General features: G+C 40.1%; 1 protein-coding gene across 1 annotated transcript in view; it reads right to left on the bottom strand.

Moving 5' to 3' along the window:
* The window catches only part of frmpd2 (FERM and PDZ domain containing 2), a gene marked incomplete at its 3' end in the record, with an annotated part of 63074 nt that overhangs the window by 17235 nt on the left and 28598 nt on the right, over window positions 1-17241 (bottom strand). The window contains 5 exon segments of the mRNA XM_060938831.1: window positions 5034-5169; window positions 5319-5496; window positions 5648-5719; window positions 9180-9312; window positions 9505-9583. Of these exon segments, the coding sequence (XP_060794814.1) occupies window positions 5034-5169; window positions 5319-5496; window positions 5648-5719; window positions 9180-9312; window positions 9505-9583 (598 nt within the window).

The raw sequence follows: 17241 nt of genomic DNA, 5'->3' as shown, positions 1-17241 counted from the left end.
AGTTGGGATATTATCCAAAATGCAATAAAAACAAAAATATGTGATTTGTTAATTCATGTGAACCTTTATTTAACTGACAAAAGTACAAAGAAAATATTTTCAGTAGTTTTACTGACCAACTTATTTGTATTTTGTAAATATAAACAAAGTTGGAATTTGATGCCTGCAACATACTCAAAAAAGTTGGGACAGAGGAATTATTACCATTATATTACATCACCTTTCCTTTAATAATATATTTTTTTAATTGTATGGGAATTGATTGTTGTAGTTTTATAAATGGAATCTTTGTCCATTCTTGCTTGATACAAGATTTCAGTTGCTCAACAATCCGTGGTCACCATTGTCCGATTCTCCTCTTCATGATGCACTATATATTCTCAATAGGAGACAGATCTGGACTGGCAGCAGGCCAGTCAAGCACACGCACTCTGTGTCTACGAAGCCATGCTGTTGTAGCACATGTAGAATGAGGCCTGGCATTGTCCTGCTGAAAGCATGGACTTTCTAAGAAGAGACGTTGCTTTGATGGCAAGATATGTCTCTTTAAAATCCTGATATACACCTCCACGTCAATGGTACTTTCACACACATGCAACTCATCCTTGCTGTGGGCACTGATGCACCTCCGTACCATTACAGATACTGGTGTTTGCACTTGTCTCCAATAACAAACTGGATGGTCGTGTTCACTTTTGGCATGGAGAACTCGACATCCAGTTTTCTTGAAAACAAGCTGAAATGTGGATCATCTGATCACAGCACACATTTCCACTGTCTTTTGATCCATCTGATATGAGTTCAGACCCAGAACAATCAGTGGCATGTCTGCAGAGAATTGATGAATGGCTTACTCCTTGCGTAATACAGTTTCAGGTTGCAGTTCTGGATGCAGTGGTGGACTGTGTTAAGAAATAGTGGTTTTCCAAAATACTCCCGAACCCATGTGACTATATTTGTCACATTAGCATGACGGTTTCTTAGGCAGTGTCATCTGAGGGCTCGAAGGTCACACACATTCAACAGTGGTTTCTGACCTTGACCTTTTTGCACTAAGATGTCTCTGAATTTCCTCAATCTTTTCATAATACAACCCCGATTCCAAAAAAGTTGGGACAAAGTACAAATTGTAAATAAAAACAGAATGCAATAATTTACGAATCTCAAAAACTGATATTGTATTCACAATAGAACATAGACAACATATCAAATGTCGAAAGTGAGACATTTTGAAATTTCATGTCAAATATTGGCTCATTTGAAATTTCATGACAGTAACACATCTCAAAAAAGTTGGGACGGGGCAATAAGAGGCTGGAAAAGTTAAAGGTACAAAAAAGGAACAGCTGGAGGACCAAATTGCAACTCATTTGGTCAATTGGCAATAGGTCATTAACATGACTGGGTATAAAAAAGAGCATCTTGGAGTGGCAGCAGTTCTCAGAAGATGGGAAGAGGATCACCAATCCCCCTAATTCTGTGCCGACAAATAGTGGAGCAATATCAGAACGGAGTTCGACAGTGTAAAATTGCAAAGAGTTTGAACATATCATCATCTACAGTGCATAATATCATCAAAAGATTCAGAGAATCTGGAAGAATCTCTGTGCGTAAGGGTCAAGGCCGGAAAACCATGCTGGGTGCCCATGATCTTCGGGCCCTTAGACGGCACTGCATCACATACAGGCATGCTTCTGTATTGGAAATCACAAAATGGGCTCAGGAATATTTCCAGAGAACATTATCTGTGAACATAATTCACTGTGCCATCCGCCGTTGCCAGCTAAAACTCTATAGTTCAAAGAAGAAGCCATATCTAAGCATGATCCAGAAGCACAGACGTCTTCTCTGGGCCAAGGCTCATTTAAAATGGACTGTGGCAAAGTGGAAAACTGTTCTGTGGTCAGACGAATCAAAATTTGAAGTTCTTTATGGAAATCAGGGACGCCGTGTCATTCTGACTAAAGAGGAGAAGGACGACCCAAGTTGTTATCAGCGCTCAGTTCAGAAGCCTGCACCTCTGATGGTATGGGGTTGCATTAGTGCATGTGGCATGGGCAGCTTCCACATCTGGAAAGACACCATCAATGCTGAAAGGTATATCCAGGTTCTAGAGCAATATATGCTCCCATCCAGAAGATGTCTCTTTCAGGGAAGACCTTGCATTTTCCAACATGACAATGCCAAACCACATACTGCATCAATTACAGCATCATGGCTGCATAGAAGATGGGTCTGGGTACTGAACTGGCCAGCCTGCAGTCCAGATTTTTCACCCATAGAAAACATTTGGCACATCATAAAATGGAAGATACGACAAAAAAGACCTAAGACAATTGAGCAACTAGAATCCTGCATTAGACAAGAATGGGTTAACATTCCTATCCCTAAACTTGAGCAACTTGTCTCCTCAGTCCCCAGACGTTTACAGACTGTTGTAAAGAGAAAAGGGGATGTCTCACAGTGGTAAACATGGCCTTGTCCCAACTTTTTTGAGATGTGTTGTTGTCATGAAATTTAAAATCATCTAATTTTTCTCTTTAAATGATACATTTTCTCAGTTTAAACATTTGATATGTCATCTATGTTCTATTCTGAATAAAATATGGAATTTTGAAACTTCCACATCATTGCATTCCGTTTTTATTTACAATTTGTACTTTGTGTGGGCGAAACGGTGGTGTAGTGGTTAGCGCTGTCGCCTCACAGCAAGAAGGTCCTGGGTTCGAGCCCCGGGGCCGGCGAGGGCCTTTCTGTGCGGAGTTTGCATGTTCTCCCCGTGTCCGCGTGGGTTTCCTCCGGGTGCTCCGGTTTCCCCCACAGTCCAAAGACATGCAGGTTAGGTTAACTGGTGACTCTAAATTGACCGTAGGTGTGAGTGTGAATGGTTGTCTGTGTCTATGTGTCAGCCCTGTGATGACCTGGCGACTTGTCCAGGGTGTACCCCGCCTTTCGCCCGTAGTCAGCTGGGATAGGCTCCAGCTCGCCTGCGACCCTGTAGAACAGGATAAAGCGGCTAGAGATAATGAGATGAGATTTGTATTTTGTCCCAACTTTTTTGGAATCGGGGTTGTATTATGTATTGTAGATTTCAAAAGCCCTAAATTCTCTGCAATCTTGTGTTGAGAAATGTTCTTTTTGAATTAACTAACAATTGTCTCACAAATTTTAGCACAAAGAAGTGAGCCACAACCCACCCTTGCTTGCAAAGACTGAGCCTTTGGTGCATGCTCACTTCAATCACAATCATGTTTCCCTCAGCTGTTACCAATTAACCTGCTTTGATGGAAATTTGAGACTGAAACAAAGCATAAATCATTTTAGAGTCTACTGTTGCCTGCAATGGAAATTACACTTGCAACTTACAGCATGTCTGTATTTTCTATAGATAGTTTTCACATGACGTCACAGAGTCGGGGATTCCCTAGTGGCGGCCATCTTGGGGGTCCAGCTTACCGTATGGGTGACTGAGCACACATTGTAACGTGCGAGTACAAAGTCTTCAAAAGAACCCAAGCAGGCTATTTAAAGCTAACAATGGTGCACACCTGTTGTATTCACTGCTGTCGTAATAGGTCAGATGATGAAGTCAAGCGGAGCTTTTATGGAATTCCCACTGTACGGGAGCACGAAGGCAAGCAAACAAAGAAACTCAGCATACAAAGGAGAAATCTATGGCTTGCGAGAATCAACCGCAAGGATTATCAGCCTTCCAAACACAGCAAAGTCTGCTCCGATCATTTTATAAGTGGTAAGTTGTTTAAATAATCAGTTGTGTTTGTTTGTTTTTGGAAACCAAAACATCATGTGAACAATCTCTGGAGAATGCCTAACTGGAACCGCTGAGTGTACGTTTACATTGTAATGTACACTTAATATCGCTTGTTTGTCACGTTTCTATTTGAAACTTGTCACTTCACTCACGCAAGGGTCATTTTTGAAAAACATTTTAGGTCTATTTTATATGATTTGATTTGTGTTTGGGATGCAAACAGCGTGCCTTTTGGCGGATGCCGCCTGAATCGCGCAGATCCGTTTTTTTTTTTTGGGGGGGGGGGGGTGTTGGAGTGTCTGATTATAATTTCAAAGTAAATTCTGTATTAAAATTACTAAATAAGCCATGAAACAGGAAGTATAAGGATGAGAAAAAACAGTTTAAATCGGAAAGCTGCGCACATTTGCGAAGCCCGAGCGGTGTGTAGGACTGCGCAAATGTGCGCAGCTTTCCGATTTAAACTGTTTTTTCTCATCCTTATACTTCCTCTTTCATGAACTGTAATGGATTTGCTTATTTAGTAATTTTAATACAGAATTTACTTTGAAATTATAATCAGACACTCCAACGCCCCCCCAAAAAAAAAAAATCGGATCTGCGCGATTCAGGCGGCATCCGCCAAAAGGCGCGCTGTGAATATATAAAGTTGTATATATCAGGTAGCCTTTAAAGTTTGATGAAGTCAGTTTCAGGCTTTGGAGCAGGCTTTGGCAGTTTCAGGCTTTGGCAGCCCTGCATAGTCACTTGAAAATGCATCTTTGTCCACTTCGTAGGGGTCAATTCCCCCAATCAAGGCCAGTTTGGCTGCATACCGTTGTCGTGAGATGTCGTCTAATGTATCTATATACTTCTGTTTTCTTGATTTTGCCGACATTGATCTTTATTTTAGAAAACTGACTATATAACTTCATAAATTCGTCTGAGATAACGTAGCCGGTCGTGGCAATGGTCCGTTTTGTTTGCCCCCCAAGATGGCAGCTGGGGGGCATTCCCCGGAATGCCGTGACATCAGTGAAAACTATCTATTACAGACAGATTTTCTGTTGCCCCAACCCCTCCCCACCCCTTAAAACTAAATATGTTAAAATTACATGTGCCATGTGAATTGCCTTTTAGAGGGAAATCACAGGTTCATTATATTGCAATACTCAGAATACTGATAGTTCCTAGGATCTTTGAAACTATATGGCTATAATACTATATGTCTAGAATTTTTAAGCATTATAAACTGCACCTTTAAGGGACAAAGGAACCTTACAAAAGTAGACTGACGTCACTGATGAAAAATTTGATTCGGACGTGAAGAACAATCGTGGATGTGGGTACTTTTTTCCAGCTCTCTGGGGCAACTTTCGAAATTTTGGTTTTGTCATCCAGAAAGAAGAATTCATTGCCTGAAAAAATAAAAACCACAAGTTAATATAAAATAAATGTGGTCCAATATTCATACTTATGATTTATCCAGGATTATTGTGATATTAAACAGTGAATCTTTTTTTTGGGGGGGTGGATAGAAACAGATAGAAATAATATCAGTACACACTATTGTCAGTGTAGGCAAGACCAAAGTAGAAGTGCTCCTCCATTTTTGAATGGGCAATAATCATATCAAATATATCCCCTCCTCGAGTCTTGACATCACACTTGACTAGGATGGTCTGTCCATTTGGCATAATCACTCTCACGTCCCTTTGTGTTGAAAATGACTTCCCTTTCTTTGACTATAGAAAGAAAAGACATTTAATGACAGTAGGCACGAAAAGGAACAATAAAGGAAGTGGATCACTGACACAATAGAACGCATCATACGAACTGTTATAGAGTAACTTGGAATCATTACTGTAGGTGACTCTTCATGATAATCAAACTCACCACAGTGGAACTTGGCAGCTCCAAGGTAATAACTGGCTCATCCAATATTCGAACAAATTCTGGCCCCATATTCTACAAAAGAAAGATTTTACACCTCAACATAATAATTTGGGATTTTCACATTCAAAATATTTTCAATTAACCCCAGAAACAGATACTATAAATATTTAAAGGTACTGACCGCAAAGTCATCTGTAATTTTCAAATTTTTTTTCTTGTGCATGGCATTTTCCTATGTCTCACAAGAACAAGATCATGCAGACGAGATGTGGTCATTTTGATGTGCTGAGGGTCACTTTTCTCCATTTTGGGACCATTTTCTTACCTCTTCAGGTAAACAGTATGGCCCTATGGAAATAGCCGAATGTGAGGAGTGCTTTTTTTTGGAATGTGAAGAGTTTAACTAATTAGCATAACTATGGAACTGCGTCACACCAAGATGGCGACATGCGGAAAACATCGTGCAGTTTAAAAATTTAGATTATACCAGCAGATCGCTTTACATCCAAGAGCTGAAACATACAGGCATCACAGATCCATATAATTTACCCACAAATGTATTTATTTATTATTTATTCTGCCCACTGTGCACGCTCTCTCTCTCGCTCTCTCTTTCCCTCTCTGTGTGTGCCGTGCACGCGTGTTCACGGCTTCAGATTGGATTAAATGCAGAGGAGGAATTTTGCTGTGTTTGAGTGTCCATTCAACTTGAAAAGTATAGCGCAAACCAGCTACTGGATTTGGGATACTACGACATCCTGAACTATTTAGTATTTGGGACTTCTGAAGACACCGGTGAAATGCTAAAAGCTTACAAAAGTACAGCTGCCACCCAATATTTCGAGGCAGGTTTCATGCCAGAATGTTATGGGAAATTCCTAATAAAGAAAAATACTTTAATATGACAAAGATAAGCTCAAATGCAGACTTCTAATAGTAATAAACAAGCCAGGACATAGATATAGCATATTTTATGGTGTTAGCCTAGTCTACATAATCAGTACATAACAAACATGCTACTAATCTAGCCAAGCATTCGGTCTAATAAAATATATCGCATCCAAATATATATCCAGATATATATTTTAATGTTGCACAGAGCTTTCACATTAACCTGATATAAAATGTTCTCCACACACACAGGCATTGGCCTTACAATCACTCACGTACACTCATGCTGGTCACTGTCAAACACAAAGCTTGGCTGGATAAACAAATCCTCAGTTACGATGATGTCACATGAAAGTCCTCTATAACTCCATACTCGCTACCATGGAGTTGAGCCCATGCATTCTAAGAGGCTGTCCACATGACAACAGATTCAGGTGAATCTGATAAAATTGTTTATCGTTTCGGCCTGGCGTCCACACGGCACCGGCGTTTTGGGTGCCTCAAAACGAGAACGGGTTCCAGAGTGGAAAAATCTGGCAACGGCGCCGTTGCGAAGTCGTCTGGATGAGTAGAACGGATTTGTTTACAATGACGTCACAACCACATGACTAGAACAAGCAGCACTCTCGCTGTTTTGTATGAACCACTGCATTGCATTCACTTTTGTATACAGCTTTTCTTTTAAATAAACAAGTAACTGAACCATTTCTTGAATTTCTTTTTTTATTGGATAAGACTGCTTTTCAAAATGTTCACACACAATATAAAAAGTTATATAAATTATATAAAAATGCTTTTCAAAATGTTCACACACAATAAGAAAATTAAGTTATATAAAACTATGCACACTAATAAAACTAATTTGTACACACAGAAGGCACGAGTTCCTCGCATAGTCGCAGCCATCTTGTTGTTGTTGTGTTTGTTCCTGAGTGCTTCACGCCAGGTAGAAGAAGGGGTTTATGTGCATGCGTCCTACTTCTTCTATTGTTCTGGTGTCTCCGATGGGACCGTCTTACAGCGCACGTAGAGGTGTGGCATGTGTATTGCATCGTTTTCAGCAAGCGTTGCGTTGCCATATGTACCTGATATTTTACTGATCCGTTGCCCATGTGGACGCGATATTTTTTTTAATAAAATCTCGTTGCCGTTGTCGTGTGGATGTAGCCTAAGGGCCTCTGCATGCTCTTGCGACAAGGCTTTCGCAGATAGCTTTTCGCAGACAGTTGTAATTTATCGTTGAGCAGGGAGTAATAGGCGTGCACGATGTTATTCACCGCCACAACGCAAGGGGGCGCGAAGTCGCGAAATCGCTAGGAGTAGTTGGTGGGTGTGGTTAGTGGAGTGTTTATTCTCCGGTTACTTATAATGACTAGAACTGGAGTCGTATAGATGTACGTACTTCCTCACTTCCTCGATCAACCGCTCTTCGTGCTGCTCCATCTTCGCTCGTGTTTTTAAAAATGGCAGTAGTGAAAACAAACCAAACCGGGAAAGTAGGGAAGCGGAAGTGCGTGTACAGCAGATGTAGAGTGGACCAATCAGAGCCCTCTTGTCTGCGACGCTGTCTGCGAGGCTTCTGCGGTGGTCACAATTTTTGGGAGGTGCGCGCAGAGCATCTGCGAAGGGGGGGGCTATGCAGACGCCATCTGCGAGGACTGGGTTGTCAGCATAAATTGGCCTTCAGGCTAAGATAGCTAAGCACTAGCTAGAATGATTTAGTTATCTGTTCAGAAAAATTACATCATCTAACGTTGCTCTATCTTGCAGTTGCACTCACTAGACAGGCTTTCCTTTTCTTTTCTGCTGGCTTTTAGCTCGCAGGAGAGCGGAGTCCACCATGTTTGCCCACACTGACTTGTTTTGGTTAAAAGTAGGTCAAACATGCCCCACAGTGGTCACGTGATATTGCTACTCACTTGTTTCGGAAATTTTTGGAATCGTAAAATGCGGGACGTATTTTATCTCAGCAAAACAGTGACACATAGGGTACACACTGTGTGCAGCATCACAACATCTCGAAACTCCAACAGCTATAGACATAGAACATTTTGCCCAGAATTCAACTTTGCAGTCAACACCTTTAATTAATTTTCATTAATTAATCAGATAGAGTCGGATGCTGAGTCTTTTTCATCTTGGCTTTTCCAGATCAATTAAATTCAGTAGACTGTCACAAAACAGCTTTGTAAAAATCTAGGTCGACATCTAGATCACTAATGAGCAATTCAGATGCAACAGTGGAAAGGAAAAACTCTCTGAAAGGAAATGAGGAATAAACCTTGAGAGGAATCAGACTCAAAAGGAAACCATCATTTTCTGAGTAACAATATGAAATGAGATTTTGGTTATCACAAAAAACAGCATACAGTGAAAACAGAAAATAAGAAATTGGAAATCCAATAATTTCAGTAGTCATGGTTGGAAAAAGGCAGACATGAGCAAATTTACTATCAGAATCATCTATCAGACACACTGAGGTCAAGACAAAAACTCTGAGCATAAACAAGACTGAGATAACATAAAAAGGTAAAATAAATCAGGGGCATTGGGGAAAATTTTAGTTCAGAGCTAGGAGAACAACTCTGATTCTGAAGAATGTACCATGATTGTTTTTATTCCAAACTGCAAAACAGTTTACCTTGGTCTTCCTCTCATGGAGACTGAGTGAAGTGCCAAATGACTGGTTAGATCTGTCATTAAGCTGCTTTTGGATGTCAAAAACTGCTGGTGGACTGCTGGTGCTCCCTCTGTGATGGGAGGAATGAGAGCTTCTAGAACAGAAACAGAATGAGTTAAAGCCCTGACTTCACATAATGCCCAGTGCAACATCCAAACCCACATTTATTTGGCTCATGAAGTAAATTCATTCACAGACCACATAAGTCAATGGGTTATCAGACAGTTATTAGTTAAGTGGTTTAAATTACACTGGAACAAATCTGGTGGAGTTATTTATTATTTACCTTTTATATTCAGCCTGGTAAGTGTGGCATGGTGAGCTAATTGCTTTTGGGACCCAAGCAAAATTCTCAGTGTAGCCTCCTAATGCAAAGTAGAGCTTATTATATATTGTTTACTTTACAGTACCAGTCAAAAATTTGGACTCGCCTTCTAATACAATGTTTTTTTCCCCTTAATTTTTATTAAATAAATAATTACTTCATGTCTGAAAGTAATGATGGATGTCATTTCTCTTTACTTACTTGAGCGGTTCTTGACATAATATGGCTTATTACAGTTGTGGAATAGGGTTATTTACTGTATTTTTATTATTTACTATTTCCTGTTTGATGGTCTCACACGCATTAAGAAGGCAAGAAATTCCACTAATTAAGTTTTGATGAGGCACACCTGTTAATTGAAAAGCATTCCAGGTGCCTGCCTCATGAAGCTAGTTAAGATAATGCTAATTGTGTGCAAAGCATCATCAAGGTAAATGGTAGCTACTTTGGAGAATATAAAATATGAAACATACTAGTGCATGTCAGACAATTAGAATATCATGAAAAAGTTCATTTTTTTCATAATTTAATTCCAAAAGATAAACTTTCATATAGTCTATATTCATTACACATAAAGGAAAATATTTCAAGCATTTTATTGTTTGTTCAATCAAGCACAGTAATATCATGGTCAGCAAACCATTTGGTGGTAGTTTTGGCACTGTGGGCAGGTGCTAAGTCCTGCTGGAAAAGGAAATCAGTATCTCCATCAAGCTTGTCAGCAGATGGAAGCATGAAGTGCTCTAAAATCTCCTGGCAGATGGCTATGTTGACTTCAGACAAATATTTTCAAATTGCTCATCTCAATGCAGAATCTTTGAAAAACAGGCAGCATTTTCAAGAGATTAAAGAGATGGCATTAGAGAAAATTTTTTACATTTACACATTTTCGGAAACTTGGTTAAATTCGACAACAACCAACGCCAGTGTGGAGATTGATGGTTATCAAATCTTTAGATTAGATCGTCTAGAAAAACCTGGCAGTGGAGTTTGTGCATATGTTAAGCATGGGCTTAAATGCAAGGTTCAAAAGGATCTTACGGGCATAGAAGAATCCAGATTCCATCAACTCTGGATACAAGTGCAGAGTAAGAAACTATGATCATTTTTGGTATGCGTTGTTTATAGGCCCCCGGAAACTGGCCTTTCTTGTCTTGAAAACGAACCCATGCCAAAATATGTCCAAGCCCTGTCTCTTAACAAGGATATTATCCTCACTGGTGATGTAAACTGGAACTTGTTGAATAAGAACCCTAAGGGGGATGCATTGCTTTCCTTTTGTGAATCTGTAAATGCTATGCAATTGATTGAAAAACCAACGTGAGTTACAAAGACCTCATGCAGCCTTCTGGATCATGGCATCAAATCGGCAACTAGTTAAATCTAGCGTTGTGGAGGAACTTACCATCTGTGATCATTCCTTAGTGTATGTTGCTTTGGACCTGAAAGTCTCAAAGCAATCTCCCCTCTACATCACAACTCGGAGCTATAAAAGGTATACCGCTGATCAGTTTGCCAGCGACATCACCCATATCCCTTGGGACACAGTGAACTTAATGGAATCTACTGACGATAAATTGGATGTGTTCAATGATTTGTTCATGACCTGCCTTAACTGTCATGCACCAATAAAAACGGTCAAATTAAAGCACAAGTCTAATCCAGCTATCACCACGGAAATTAAGGATCTTATAAGATCAAGGAACCAGCTCCACAAGAAGGCATGAAAAAGTGGATCTCAGGAGGACTGGGAGGCGTTCATGAAACTACGATGGGATATCAAGAAGGCGTTCAGGGAAGCAGAACGGGATTATTTCAATCAGCAGGTGATGACAAACAAAGGAAACAGTAGTGCCATGTGGAAAACAATACGCAGCGCTTTACCAGCAAAGTCAAGTCAAAGACTTCACTACACCAAGGACACTAGAGTCTTGGCAAATGAATTTAACAAGTTTTTCATCTCAACCGGAATAGTCACTGCAACAAAATCTGCAGAATTAGCAACTTTACAAGGGTTGGATGATATGCGTCCTCCGTTCTCCTCCACTGTTGTTGCCAATGACAACCTGTTTGAATTTAAACCTGTCTCTAGTGTGCATGTACGAGAGGCGATTATGACCATGCCATCAAATAAGTCCCTGGGGTATGATAAAGTGCCCATTTCAGTAGTTAAGGACTGTCTTGATCACATCCTGCCTACATCAACCATTCATTCTCAAGTTCCACCTTTCCAAGGGCCTGGAAAATGAGTGAAGTGGTTCCTCACCTTAAGGATGGAGATCATGAAGTACCAGGTAACAACCGGCCTATTACCAGTCCTCTTGCTGAGCGGATTGCCATGCATCAATTCGATGACTACCTGACCCAGAATAATCATCTCTCGCCACATCAGAGTGGCAATCGGAAATTTCATTCAACCGAAACACTGAGTTTGTTAGTTACCGATCATATTTTCCAAGCCATGGACAATAAGCAAATCACTGTGATGGTGCTTATTGACCTGAGCAAGGCTTTTGACAGTTTGTGTCATTCAACACTACTTAGTAAATTGCAAAGCTTCTGATAGGGCTCTCTGCTGGTTCGACAGCTATTTAAGGGACAGAGAATGACGTACTCGAGCTGGGACATCCTTATCAGAACCTCTTACAATAACACATGGAGTACCTCAGGGTTCAGTTTTAGGGCCCATGCTGTTTGACGTGTATTTGAACGATTTACACAAAGAAATCAAGTTTAGTAACATCGAGTCGTATGTTGATGATACTAAGATCTACTTGTCCTTTTCAACTAAGGACCTCGACATATGCCTTGGCCAGGTAGCTGAAGACCTTCTTCTTGTGGCAGGTTGGTGCTGTGTAAACCATCTTCTGATTAATCCTGATAAGACCAAGCTTGTGTTGTTTGGAGTGAGCCAACTTACATCCCAGCTATCTGACATCACATTACCCTTCCTGGGCAAACAGTTAACACCCGTACTATCCGCAAGAGATCTGGGTGTTATACTGGACTCCAGTTTGACTTTTACTGATCATATTTCTGCACTGTCTTCATCACTTTTGCCTAGTCTATGTCAAATAAGTAGGGTCCATTATTTATTCTCCAAGGAAGTTTTGTATGTAATTTTGAACTCTGTTGTTTTTAGCAAATTAATGTACTGTTCTACTGTTTGGTTTGGAACTTTTAAACAAAATATCCACAAGCTGCAACTTATGCAAAACTTTGCTGCATGAATACTTAATAATACTAGAAAATACGATCACATCTCTCCTACACTAAATGAGCTTGGTTGGCTGACTGTAGATAATATGTTACGCCTGTGTGATGTTACTATGGTTTATAAGTGTTTAAATAACTTGGCACCTAACTATTTAAGTACAAGGCTTACCAAACGTTCTGATGTTCATAGGTATAATACCAGACACAAGGATCTCTTAAATGTACCTAAGTGCTGCACTGCAACAGTGCAGTGTGCTTTTTTTTCAGAGCCATAAATTCATTTAATGAATTATCACCATAAGTAAGGAATGCGACAACACTCGCTTCCTTCAAGAGGCAAGAAAGACAAGAACTGAAAAGATGCTGATTTTAATTTTGCATATATGCATATATTATTTTATATCATTTATTCTATTATTATATAATTTTATATATTATTATTGTAACTAAGGATGTAGTTTTCTTTATATTTTAATATTAAGCTTCATGTAAATTAATTCTGAAAAACCCATTTGGGAGAATTAATAAAGGTGTATTGTATTGTATTGTATTGTATTGTATTGTATTGTATTGTACTGTATTGTATTGTATTGTAGACTTGATAAAACACAGTGGACCAACAGCAGCAAATGACATGGCACTCCAAGTCATCACAAACTGCAGAAACTTCACACTGGACTTCAAACACCTTGGATTCTGTGCCTCTCCACTCTTCCTCCAGACTCTAGAACTTTGATTTCCAAATGTCAAGTCAAGTCAAGTTTATTTGTATAGCGCTTTTAACAATAAACATTGTCACAAAGCAGCTTTACAGAATTTGAACGACTTAAAACATGAGCTAATTTTATCCCTAATCTATCCCCAAGGAGCAAGCCTGCGGTGACGGTGGCAAGGAAAAACTCCCTCAGACTACATGAGGAAGAAACCTCGAGAGGAACCAGACTCAAAAGGGAACCCATCCTCATTTGGGCAACAACAGACAGCATGACTATAACATTAACAGTTTTAACATGAAGACAGTTTCGTTGATGTTGTAACTCTTCATTGATGGAAACTTGAGTGCAAAACTGTTCATGACAACTGCAGTCCTAAAGTTAGCAAGTCAACTGTAGTCCTCAACCATAAAAGCATTACTGTAAGAGTCCAGAGCATCCTCCAGGTGTAACTTTCAACTGTCCTCATGGGGCCATCCTCCACAGGAGCGATGTGATAAGACTTCAACCAGACACAGGGCACCAGAATGGACCAAGCAGGTCCGAGGGGCAGAAAAGGCCAGCATCTCGATCCCAGGACCGACATGTAACTCAGAGGGACAGATTGGGGGGGGGAGGGGAGAGAAAACACAGGTTGTTAGGTATGCCCTAAAAATGACACAAGTATTAAGTCTGTGTGGTAGGCTCGCAGAGACGAGAGTCTTGACATCAGGCATAATACACAAACAATGGCATGTTAATATGGTTAAAAAATATCATGACCTGCTCTGGCTGGATGCTTGATTGGGTGATGGGAGCACACTCCTCAGCAATGATGGGATGCAGATGGGACCCTTAGGGCTGGCCAAGACAATTCAGTTACATTTCACCGGGTCTGGGACATGCGACAGAATGTCTGACGGCCAATTCCCTGCAGGCTACGATAGCCAGTCGAGGTCTCCACCCTCTCCACCAAAAGATTTCCTGTTGACTCCATGTAACTCAGAGGGACAGATTTGGGGGGAGGGAGGGAGAGAGAGAGAGGGAAAGAAAACACAGGTTGTTAGGTATGCCCAATGTCACCTGAATAAGTAGGAACAGTATACATATTGCACTGAGTACAAGCAGGGACCCTGGCAACTAACTATGACAGCATAACTAAAAGGGGAGAGCCAGAAGGTAACACAGGCATGAGGGAGCCCCGGGACATAAAGAAGCCAGCCACTACACCATCAACAAACTCGAGTGAGCAAGCGAGTGGGGACTGACAGCATCCATACATCCCAGTTTACCAAAACACTATGTCTGAGGACCCTCCAGATCTACACCTTTACCTCATAAACACCATTAACAAAAGGCTTGACTAAACAGACATGTTTTCAGCCTAGACTTAAACACTGAGACTGTGTCTGATTCCCGAACATTACTTGGAAGGCTGTTCCATAACTGTGAAGCTTTGTAAGAAAAGGCTCTGCCCCCTGATGTAGCCTTCACTATATGAGGTACCAGCAGATAGCCTGCACCTTTTGATCTAAGTAGGCGTGGTGGGTCATAGGGGACCAGAAGTTCACTCAGGTACTGTGGTGCGAGACCATTTAGTGCTTTAAAGGTCAATATTAGTATTTTATAATCAATACGAAATTTGATTGGGAGCCAATGCAGTGTGGATAAGACAGGCGTGATGTGGTCATATTTTCTAGTTCTAGTAAGGACTCTTGCTGCTGCATTTTGAACTAACTGGAACTTGTTTATGCACTTATTGGAACATCCAGACAGTAAGGCATTACAATAATCCAACCTGGAGGTAACGAAAGCATGAACTAGTTTTTCCGCGTCATGTAGTGACATTAAATTTCTTATCTTAGCAATATTTCTGAGATGAAAGAAAGCTATCCGGGTAATGTTATCAATGTGAGTTTTGAATGAAAGACTGGGGTCAATAATCACCCCGAGGTCTTTTACTGCTGCACGTGAAGAAACAGAAAGGCCATCCAGAGTCACTGTGTAATCAGAAAACTTACTTCTAGCTGTATGTGGTCCTAGTACAAGTACTTCAGTCTTGTCAGAGTTAAACAGAAGGAAATTAATAAGCATCCATTGTCTAATGTCCTTAACACATTCCTCAATTCTATAAAGCTGGTGTCTCTCATCAGGTTTTGCAGAAACATACAACTGTGTGTCATCAGCATAACAGTGGAAACTAATACAATGTTTACGAATAATATCACCCAGAGGTAACATATATAGAGAAAAAAGCAGTGGACCCAAGACAGAACCTTGTGGAACACCAAACTTTACCTCAGTACATCTAGAAATATCACCATTTATATCAACATACTGATAACGATCAGTTAAATAAGAGCTGAGCCAGGAGAGGGCCGTTCCCTTAACTCCCACAACATTTTCTAGTCTGTCCAGAAGAATGGAATGATCAATGGTATCAAATGATGCACTAAGGTCAAGCAACACAAGCAGCGAGACACAGCCCTGATCAGACGCCAACAGTAGGTCATTTCCTACTTTAACCAAAGCTGTTTCTGTGCTGTGATTAGGTCTAAATCCTGACTGGTACATTTAATGGATGTTATTCCTATGTAAATATGAGCATAACTGCTGTGCCACAGCTTTTTCAAGGATCTTGGAGATAAAGGGGAGGTTTGATATTGGCCTATAATTGGACAGCTGACAGGGATCAAGGTCAGGTTTTTTAATCAGGGGTTTGATAACTGCTAGTTTAAAAGATTAGGGTACATAGCCAATCGTGAGAGAAGAATTTATTATTTTTAGAAGCGGTTCAATTACTTCAGGTATTATCTGTTTGAATAGACGTGTAGGTAAGGGATCTAGTACGCAAGTTGAGACTTTTGATGCTGAGATTAATGAAAGTAATTCAGTTTCTTTAAGGGGAGGAAAACATTCTAATTGATGATCTGATAGAGTTATATGGTTAACTACAAGGTCACTTTCATTGTCTGACCTTAAATTAGTAGTTTGAATTTTTTGTCGGATATTCTCAATTTTGTCATTAAAAAAATTCATGAAATTGTTACTATTATATACTGCAGGTGTGCATGTGTCTATAGTGGACTTATTCCTGGTTAATTTTGCTACAGTATTAAATAGGAATCTAGGGTTATTTTTGTTATCCTCTATTAGGGAGGAGAGATATGTTGATCTCGCAGCACTAAGAGCTTTTCTATACTTCAGGAAGCTCTCCTTCCACGCTAATTTGAACACTACCAATTTTGTTTGACGCCATTTACGTTCCAATTTTCGAGTGGTCTGTTTTAATGTGCGAGTGTCATCATTATACCAGGGTGCTAATTTTTTGTCTCCGACCATTTTCTTTTTTAGAGGAGCTACATTATCTAAGGTATGGCGGAATGTTGACTCTAAGCATTCAGTTGCCTGATCTAGTTCTGCAGGGGCTGACAGTGACCCAATCAAAGTTGATAACTCTGAGAGATCATTTATAAAGCTCTGTGCAGTAGTTGACATGAATATACGTTTAATACAGTAGCGTGGTGAGGTGCATATATTATTACTCAGACATAGTTTGAATGAGATGAGATAATGATCTGAGATAACTTCAGACTGTGGAAGTATGACTATATTGTCTACGTTTAACCTGAATGTTAGTATTAGATCAAGGGTGTGACCACCATTATGGGTCGGTCCTATGACATTCTGATTAATCCCTACTGAATCTAAAATGGACACAAACGCTGTTTTTAAAGGGTCTTCTGGGTTATCGAAGTGAATATTAAAATCTCCAACAACTAAAGCTTTG

Source organism: Neoarius graeffei, chromosome 14 (genome assembly GCF_027579695.1).
Source record: "Neoarius graeffei isolate fNeoGra1 chromosome 14, fNeoGra1.pri, whole genome shotgun sequence".
Taxonomy (NCBI): domain Eukaryota; kingdom Metazoa; phylum Chordata; class Actinopteri; order Siluriformes; family Ariidae; genus Neoarius; species Neoarius graeffei.
The sequence above is the reverse complement of the archived record's forward strand: the minus strand, read 5'-3'. Positions and strand labels throughout refer to the sequence as shown.